The sequence below is a fragment of the Tamandua tetradactyla genome, chromosome 9 (assembly GCF_023851605.1).
Source record: "Tamandua tetradactyla isolate mTamTet1 chromosome 9, mTamTet1.pri, whole genome shotgun sequence".
Taxonomy (NCBI): Eukaryota; Metazoa; Chordata; class Mammalia; order Pilosa; family Myrmecophagidae; genus Tamandua; species Tamandua tetradactyla.
In genome coordinates this window covers 17,582,871-17,592,935 of record NC_135335.1, presented here as the reverse complement: position 1 = coordinate 17,592,935, position 10,065 = coordinate 17,582,871, and the positions used below count along the sequence as shown (strand labels likewise).

At 36.3% G+C, this 10,065-nt stretch overlaps 1 protein-coding gene across 1 annotated transcript; it reads right to left on the bottom strand.

The window, feature by feature from the left end:
• Positions 1–6,974: 6,974 nt before the first annotated feature.
• On the bottom strand, positions 6,975–7,913 carry LOC143645910 (olfactory receptor 5AN1-like). Its single transcript, XM_077115017.1, has one exon. It carries the CDS (start codon positions 7,911–7,913, stop codon positions 6,975–6,977), a length of 939 nt encoding a protein of 312 aa, XP_076971132.1.
• Between the last annotated feature and the right edge of the window lie 2,152 nt (positions 7,914–10,065).

Below are 10,065 nucleotides of genomic sequence, written 5' to 3'. Positions count from 1 at the left end.
TTGCCCTGCCTCTTTACATTATTTTATACCAATATTGTAGTCAATTTCTTACTTCTGGCTATTTTTATCTTTTAATTTTCTAAGCATTTAATTCTCTTTGGCTATTAGTATATAATCATAATGACTATAAGTAATGACAAATTTTCTTTTCTAAAATATCTTATTGTATGTATCATATCTTTTCACATAGAACAAAGCATCAAAAATAATACTAAATAATAACATTGACAGTAAGAACTTCATTTTCCTTCCTGATTTTAATGAGAATGTATTAAATGTTCCACTGAAGTGGCCTAAACTTTATATGGCTAAGGAAGATTATTTAAATTACACCGCTCTATGGCCTCAGATCCAATGTATATGACCCTGGTGACTCCATCACCTTCTTTATTTAAGTTTTGTTTTACTGCAGTACTGGAGTGTTCATTTGTTCCTACAATTTCTGTAAGGCAAGAGAGAGTGGTAAACACATGCATTGTTCTCTGCAATTCAGAGAACAAAGATCTGGCATTGGTTTAGTTTCAGTAAGATTAGTCGTTGGTATACCTAAGAGAAGAGTTACCTGGGATTTAACTACAATTTTATTTTTATTGTTGAGCTATTTTCCCATTATTTCTTTGGACAGTCGATCAGGGGATGGGAGATAAATCCAAAAACAATACAGTGGCCTTCTATCAGTGAAATTTCTAGGTATCCAGTGGTGTGGGGCATGTTGAGATATCCCTTCTAAGGTGAAAGATGAGCTGTTATGTTTGTTCATAAGCTCCTATGACCAAAAAAGAAAAAAAGAAGTACAATGCTTACTTGTCTCTTTGGAGTTTGGAAACAACATATTCCTCATTTGGGTGCTCTATTTAAGCCCATTTACTGAGCAACCAGAAAAGCTGCTAGTTTTGAGTGGGGACTGGAACAAGAGGAGGCTACATAACACCTACAGGCTGCTACTCATGCTGATTTGCCACTTGGGCCACAAGATCCAGCAGATTCAATAGTGCTGGAAGAGTCAGTGGCAAATAGAGATGCTGTCTGGAGCCTTTGGCAGGCCCCTATAGGAGAATCACAATGCAGACCCTTGGGATTTTTGAGTAAAGCCTTAACATCTGCTGCAGATAAATACTTTCCTTTTGAGAAACAGCTTTTAGCCTGCTACTAGGACTTAGTAGAGACTGAACATTTAACTGTGGGCCTCCAAGTTACCATGAGAACTGAGATGTCTATCATGAGTTGGGTGTTGTCAGACCCACCAAGCCATAAAGTTGGGCATGTGCAGAAGCACCCCATCATAAAATAAAAATGTTACATTAGGGATAAGACTCAAACAGTTCCTGAAGGCAGAAGGAAGTGACCAAAATGTCCATGGGCCCCACTCTTGCCACATTACTTCTCTTTCCAAGACAAGAGCTATGGCCTCTTGGGGAGTTCCTCACAGTTGACTGAGGTAGAGAAAACTCAGGCTTGGTTTACAGATGGCTCTTCACAATATGCAGGGACTATGCAGAAGCTGAAGGACTATCCCAGGAGCTGAAGTTCTCTGGGATGCCCTTAAAGGACAATGGTGAGGGGAAATCCTCCCAGTGGGCAGAACTTCAAGTAGCACATACGGTTGTCATTTTGTTTTGAAGGAGAACTGGGTAGAGGTGCATTTGTGTTCTGACTTATGGGTTGGTGCTAATGACTTGGCTAGATGGTTATTGACTTGGAAGGTGCATGATTGGATAATTGGTGACAAAGAGGTCTGGGGAAGGGGCATGTAGATAGACCTTTCTAAGTGGGCAAATAGTATGAAGTTTTTTGTGTCCCATATGAGTGCTCAACAAAGGATGATTTCAGCAGAGGAAGGTTATAATAATCGAGTGGATAAGATGACCCTTCCTGTGGCTATAAGTCATCCTCTTTCCTCAGCTACTCCTGCCATTGCCTAGTGGGCTCATGAGCAAAGTGGGCCTGGTGGTAGGAATGGAGGTTATGCATGGGCTCAGTAACATGGACTTCCATCCACCAAGGCCAACCTGGCTATGACCACTGCTTTGTGCCCAATTGCTAGCAGCAGTGGCCCACATTCAGTCCCTAATATGGCACCATTCACCGAGGCAATCAGCCTGCTACCTGGTGGCAGGTTGATTACGTTGGGCCACTTCCATCATGGAAGGGACAGTAATTTGTTCTAACTGGAATAGACACTTATGCTGGTATATTAAGTCATCAATCAGTTGATTGCATCTGTGGCTGATTACATCTGCAATCAACTAAAGCACACCTCCTACAAGAAGTTAATCCAATCATCTGAAGGCTCTTAAGGCATAAGAGAGACTCTTTCATTGCTTCTTCAACCAGTGAGCCTCTCCTGTGGAGTTCATCCAGAGCCTTCATTGGAGCCTCCTCTTTCACAGCCTGCCCTACATATTTTGGATTCTGTTATGTGAGTCCATTTCCACAGTTGTGTGAGACATCTTTATACATCTCATATTCATAAATCTCTTCTGTTGGTTTCATTTCTTTAGAAAACCCTGACTAACACACATAACAAGTCCAAGGTCAACTGTGGGGAAGTACATTTCACTCATCATGCAGCTGCAGCAAGAGTGTGGACTCAGGGAGGATTTAAAATTGGGGCTGACAATTCAGTCTGTCATAAAAAAGTGAACTGATTTGTCTGTTTTTTAATTTATTTATTATTATTTAATTTAATCATGTGGCCCTGTGATCAGGTGCAGTTACCCACATGACTCTGATATCAGAAATTGATTGAGATTTTCTTCTGCTACTGGGTTCATTTCATTACATTGTAGAAAAACTGCTGAGAAGATGATTTTCACAATATAGTAATTTAAGCTTATCTTTATTTTTAATTTCAGTTTTTGTCAACTTTATGGTCATGAACTTGTTGGTTTAAAATATGTACAATTTTAAATTCATAAATTTTCCTGTATTTTAAATTTTTTGCTTCACTTTTTGTTTGCTTGTCCTTCTTACAAAGTGGTTTAATCACTATTGTGCCGTCATCATGAGTAGAGCCTTAAGTCAAAAGTTGGGTAGGTTCATTCTTTCCCATAAATTCTACCTACTTACTTTGATACCACTTCCTATTATGGTTTTTTCTCTTATACCATATGTATTTAATCCATCCTTTTGTATTTGATTATTTTTAAGTCATTGGTGTTGCAAGTAACTTAATCTAAAAAACAGAATATGAATGGAGTTGGATTTTCTCTCCCAATAAGATAGTAGATTTTCTTAATCACATAGTTCATACTTAAAAATAATTTTCCTCCTAAGAAATGAATTTAATACACACACAAATACACATAATATTAAACATTTTAAATGTTATATTTAGTTTTGCTTCTGCATCTTTTGAAATTACCTTTGTTGTTTTGATGCTATTTGTTTAATTAATTTCTGTCTAATTCTTTAATTGGCCTCACTGTTAAAGTTCTCCTGATTACTCTTCAGCTCACAATCACTTAGCACTTCTGCATCTCTGAGTAAAGCTGGTCAGTGGAGAACCATTAAGACCTATCTCCATTTACTTCAATACAAGATCTTTCAATCATTAACACCTTCCTTTAAAGAAATGTCATCGGTACAGTGACATTAGAATTTTCTCATATTTCCTGGAATATGAACTTTCCTTATCCCTCATTTCCAGTGGTAACAAAAACTCCTTCCTATTTGGAAATTTTGTCAACAATTTTATTGGGAATGAGCAAGACACTTGAGTTAAATTTGTCATCTTGTCCACAAATCTCCAAAAGTAAAAAAAAAAATACAAAATAATTTTAGTTTTACAAAATTACAAAATGATATTAATGTTACATATCTTAACTCAAAAGACAGCCAAAGTTGTCATTCAAAAACCTTCCAAGTTTGTTTTCCTTGATTGTACAACAGGTAGCATAATTTTTACCATCCATCACCAAGGGACTAAAATCTGAAGGCTCATTTGGTGGATAAACCCACCTGCATATTTCATGAATCTCTAATTGACTGTAGACCTAGCATCTGTGAAGTGAGTAATCATGTCTCCAAAGAGGTCTACCCTCTTCTAAGGTCCTATTTCTCCTTTGATATTATTTAGACCTTGTCAGTGTCTCTAAAGAAATGAAATTTCAAAATCAGATGATACTAGAACTTTTGGGGGTTCAACGTTTCTATTCATCTTATAACCTCCCTAAAGAAATTCTAATGACTTGACTTTAATTCTAATCTTTACTTTCTAAATACTAATACTAGAACATCGTTGAAAAAGCAAAAGCATTCAGTACCTTAGAAATTTTCTTAGATTTTTTTAGAAAGATTATTTGAGCAAAAGGTCAATTATGAAAATAAGTACAAATTCTCAACCACTAAGTTCTCTATGGTTTCAGCTTTTGGACTCTCAATTAAATACATGGAAAAAATCTGAATATTTTCAGTAAAATTCAATGTTAACTTGTATGGTTTTATCCAATCAACTTTTCACCTTAACTTTCATGTCTTCTGATGCTACCCAACCATGCATTAATCCCACTCCATGTCCTACTTTCTTCACCCACTGGGAATGTTCTTCTCTTTTTTCAATTAATCTACAAAACCCAGCTCAAATTCTTCCTCTTGAGTGAACCTGCCATTGACAAAGTCTCCATGATGTCTTGCTCTTCTTGCCTCTTAGCTTATACATCTGTTTAACTGATCATCCATTACCCTTAAAATATTGAATTTGTAACTTTAAATATATGGCCTGGCTACTGACTGGATATGAAGAGATAAAATTTGTCTTATTTTTCCCTTCATCCTTATCACCCACCTTGATACATTTATCTAAAAATCCCTTAGTGAAGGCTAGCATATAGACCGTGTCCCATTATTGGCAATTACTGGATCAAACTAAACTATACTCTCAGTTCCAGAGGCTGATTTTAGTTCAAATGTACAGTTCTGTTAAGAATATGTTATGGAACTTAGCATTGGTCTGAATGTTCTTCAGAGGCAAATGTATCTGTGTGATTATGTTTTTATTGTCTTTAGCTGTGTCTTCTAAACCAATACCTTAATGGCAATTCTCTTGGGTTCTTCAGGTAGTGGGTCTCAACAGCAGTCCATGGAGACATTTCCTGGAAAGCAGCAGTTCCCAGGCACCACACTTATCCCCCCACAGCTCCCGAAATGTTAATTTCTGATGTCTGTCTGTTTATATTCATCACCTCCTTGGGCCGAAATGAACCCATCAGACACAGATGTTTGCAATATTATGAAAAGTTCCACTCTAAGACCTAGAAGTGGTCTGCCTCCTATGGAAGACCTAAGGGCTCTCTAGAACAGACTTCTCAAATAATCTTGCATATTTTTAAAGAGCAGTGCTTCAAAGTACATACCTATACCCAGATTGGAGGTCCCACATCCTTTACTCATGTTGCATTGTGTAGTTGGTATAAAGCGAACCCATAGGCTCTCTCATTCTCACCTATACAGAAAACAATCCCCCTTATTTCAATTCTGCCCATACACAAATTCATGAAAGATTTGGCAAATGCTTCTAATATGTCTTCCTTTGCAAGTTATTATTAAAGAATAATCCATATGACATTTATCCGAAACATTAAGAATCAGCAAATCCCAAAGATAATATATAAATGCGGTGACCACTCTTTTATATTACTATGCTCAAGTCTTGGAAATGTGGCAAATCAATAGTCAGTGTTATAAGATATCATCTTCCTTTTTAAGGAAGAAAACTGGAATCACAAGTTTCATTCCTCCCTCAGAATACAGATGTGGATGAGTACCTGATCAGAGGTGAAAACACCAACAATCCCACAGGCTGTACATATCTTCTGTGAGCTTCTTGGAAACCATCACCTTAAAGTAACAATCATTGTATACCATTCATTATATCACTCCATACAACCATAAATCTCTCCAGGACACAGAATATTGAACACAGACATAAAAAAGAATTATAACATTTTTCCACAATTGTTCTTAGTCGCTGCATCATTGAATATTCAATAAATCTGTTCAGTGACTCTTACACTGACTTTTAACACATGAAAAACTCCTCAGAAAACCACGAAAAGAAATTGAAAATATCATCAGTGATTCAATAGGGTCATCCCGTCAGCTATATCAGCTAATTTTTTGGATGTATTGAGAATAAGAAAGAGAGGTTGGAATCCCAAAATATAAGATGTTACTATTGTTATGTGGCATGGACTTTGAATATCAGTCCCCATCAGAAATCCCCATGAGCTATAGATGTGAGTATTAAATTATCAGACTTACAAGTAAATGACACTGAAGGATCACATCCTTCTTTCCATCTTTCTTCAGAATTCAAATTGGATTCTCCTCCCTTAAGCTAAACTGACTGGGAATATGACATGACCAACAACTTCTTACTGGATTTAGCACTGAGAGATGTCCTAGATGAGCCTTAGCTGTTTCAGATTGATCCTTCCATGAAGCACAACCCAGGCCACTTGAATAGCTTTGTTCTGCCCAAAGGTTCATCCCCTCTCTCTGTTCATTCTCATTAGGTCAGAAACACAAAACAGTTAATGGATTGTCTGTGTTTCGATTATGCTACATCAGCATATTGGGATTATGCTGATATTCCCCAATGTCTGGATTATGCTACAACAGAATATCTAGGTGACAAGGTTTCTGGACTCCTGGAGGATTCTGGTGGCATCAGTGATTAGAAAAAGAGGGCTGAGATTTAGAAGGCTCCAATCTCAGAAGAAAAAGAACTTCTAAACCTTGTGTTTAGCAAATACTTGTGATTAGATTAAAATTATGTGGCCTCCTCTGACGTACAGTGGAAAAGTGACTTCTAGGACTTACAGAGATGGTCTTTCTGTGGCATCAGTCCAGCTGTTGGTCCATATTATCTGCATCAAATTGTCTACTTTGTCCATATGCAGAATGAATTTTATTAATTCTCATTCACATACATATCAAAGCCAAATCTATCACTCATCTCACAGTCTGTGACCTTAACAGTCCCCTCTCTTCTTCTGTAACCTCTTCAAGGCATCTTTGATATCCCTGTTCCTCAGGCTGTAAATCAAAGGATTCATCATGGGAATAACCACAGTGTATAAGACTGATGCAAATCTGTCAAAGCTGGAAGAACCACTAGAGCTGGAACTCAAATAGACAAACATACCTGATGTGTAAAAGAGTGAAACGGCTGTCAGATGAGAAGCACAGGTGTTAAAAGCTTTGGACCTACCTTTAGCTGAAGTGATCTTCATAATGGAGATAACAATATATCCATAGGATATAATGATAATTAGAACATTTGTTATGCCAAATATCATTGATAAGATAGCAAGCATGACTTGCACAAAGAAAGTGTCAGTGCAGGACAAGATTAACAATTGGGGCATGTCACAGAAGAAGTGGTGGATCACATTAGGACCACAGAAGTGGAGCTGAAGTAGGGCACACAATTGGGATAAAGAAGCAGAGAGTCCAGCCATATAGGCTCCCACTGCCAACTGACGACAGAGGTTGGGTGACATAATGGATGAATAGAGCAGTGGGTTACAAATGGCGGCATATCGGTCATAAGCCATGGCTGTTAGGAGACCAGATTCGCTCAGTCCCATGGTTGAAAAGATGAAGTACTGAACAGTGCAGCCCACAAAAGTAATTGTTTGTTGCCCCTGGAAGAAGTTGAAAAGCATCTTTGGAACAGTGGAAGTAACATAGCACATATCTACAAAGGACAGGTTACTGAGGAAGAAGTACATGGGTGTGCGGAGGAGGGAATCCATCCGTATTAAGAAGATAAGAGACAGGTTCCAGGTCAGACCCGTAATGTAGATCAGCAGGAATATGAGAAAGAGTACTGGTAAGATTCTAGGAAAATCTGAGAATCCCAAAAGGATGAAATAGGTGACCTTTGTAATATTTTCTCCCCCAATCATTGACTCAGTATTCCTAAAATCAGAAAGACAACAAAGATATATGTTGGTGAGCTAGGTAAAACAATATTATTATCATATTCATATATGTCAGTCTTCTAGTCTATTGACCCCTAGAACCAAAACACTTGCTACTTTTCTGGTGAAAAGAACCCATCTTTTTTCCTCAAAGTATTCATGAAGTAACTACTCAGGGTTTTGGGATTCAATTAATTCGTGTGGTCTCATGGATTTAAAATAGATCCTCAAAAGTTGAATGGCAAAAAAAAAGTTGAATGGCAACTTTTTTTAAAAAAGTGGTTAGAAATTCTTTGATTATTATGTTTAACATAGAAATCATTGAATAAAATAACAATTTGTAAAGACTTCTGTGAATTCATTACATAATGCTATGCTATAATTGTGAAAGCATGAGTGGCATCTTTGTAGTATAAATTTTATACAAACCTTCTGTTTCAGTTTGTCATCAATATTCTTACATTTCTTCTTTTATGCTTAAGAAATATTTTCCCTCTTTAAACAATTTGTCATGCTGTTCTGCAAATGTATTTAAAATAATGTCTCCAAACTAGCCTGAAAAATGACATCATAATTTGTAATTCTGATTTTTTTCTTTTTGGTGGGGCAAAAGCAGGTGTACCCAATATAGTTATGGAATCATTCCTCCATGGAAACCTTCACATTAAGCACTCCAAATTGGAGTAAGCACAATTTATTGTTGACCCCAAATACTGTCTCAGTATTAGGGTATTTTGACTATTGTAAAACAACACAGTACTGTGATTAAGGGTTTGGACTTTGGGGTTGGGTTTTGGTACCCACTTGCTTTATGAATTTGTCCGAGTGGCTTAAGCAAACACACTCAACCTGGTTTTATTCTTAATGAAGTGAGAGCAGTAGGAGCTTCTGAGTTACAAGGTTATGGAAGAGCTTTAAGAGGAAATGGTGCAAATGCTCAGCACACAGTACAATACATACAACTGCTCGGTCATTGCTGGCTATCATTACAATCAGTTGCTAAGAAATGCCTGTGATTGTGGAGTTTCATGGGTAATCTGGGGAAATACTGTGAGACATCATCAGCTCTGCAGATGGTCTAGCATGGCTTCCAAGCAGATGTGAATTAAGATCCCGTGAACATGCAAAACAAACCTCATAGAGCTTTGAAGATACAAATAAAACATTTTCCAAAATTCATTTTGATTGAATTCAGGTAAACTGGGTCAATGGACAACCAGCATCAATCTACAATGTGACCTTGAAATACAGAAAAGGCTACAGTAAATATTTCATTTCCCAAATACTACAGAGATGAAATTCTTAACTTTTTTGTAGATGCAGTCAGGTTGATGGAACTCACTAACATATCCATAATAGATAACCCCTGTTGGGTTTGCTCTTTTCTTGAGGTGAAACAGAAAACCAGTGATATGAACCAAAAAAAATTTGAAAAGAATTAATAATTAGGAAAGAGCTTTTTAGAAAATAAAAGGATGAGTTTTCTGTTAACCGACAAATGCTTTAATAAAAATATTTTTGAAGTTATTACAAACTTAAAGAATTCATTATTATTGTAGCAAGAGACATGTGTCAAAGGAATTAAAGAATAATTTCAAATATTGGCAAGTATTAAATATATGATAAAGTGAGTAACTTACATTAGTGAGGAAGCATAAACCCTTTCTCATAAAAGCCTGGATCACTATAAATAAGAGAAAAACAGATACATATTTAGATAATCTTTGAGAGGAAAGTGAGTTTTTTACATATAATACCAAAAAGAGAAAGTATAAGAGAAAAAATGGTATACCAAATTACAACCTGATCATGGCAGTAAAACTCCCTTAAATAAAACACAATTGAAATATAACTGATGTACAGGAACAAAAGATGAAAAAATTTTAAAAGACGATGTAGAATTTCCCTTAATAAAAATATCTTATAATCAAAAAATAATCAGCACTCTCATGGTGATGAGAGTGTACAAAATATTCCTCTACACACATGTGCACATACCAAGTGTGCTATTAGAATGACAAAATTTAAAGTATTGAGTGATATGATTTATATTTTTTCATTTTACTCATGTTTTTTGCAATTTTCTAAAACTTCTACATTGATAATAAGAGAAAGATATAAATCCTCATAGTATATG

Bases quoted from the DNA above. Each gene is read 5' to 3' on its own strand.
- LOC143645910 (XM_077115017.1), bottom strand. From the start codon at position 7,913: ATGATTGGGGGAGAAAATATTACAAAGGTCACCTATTTCATCCTTTTG.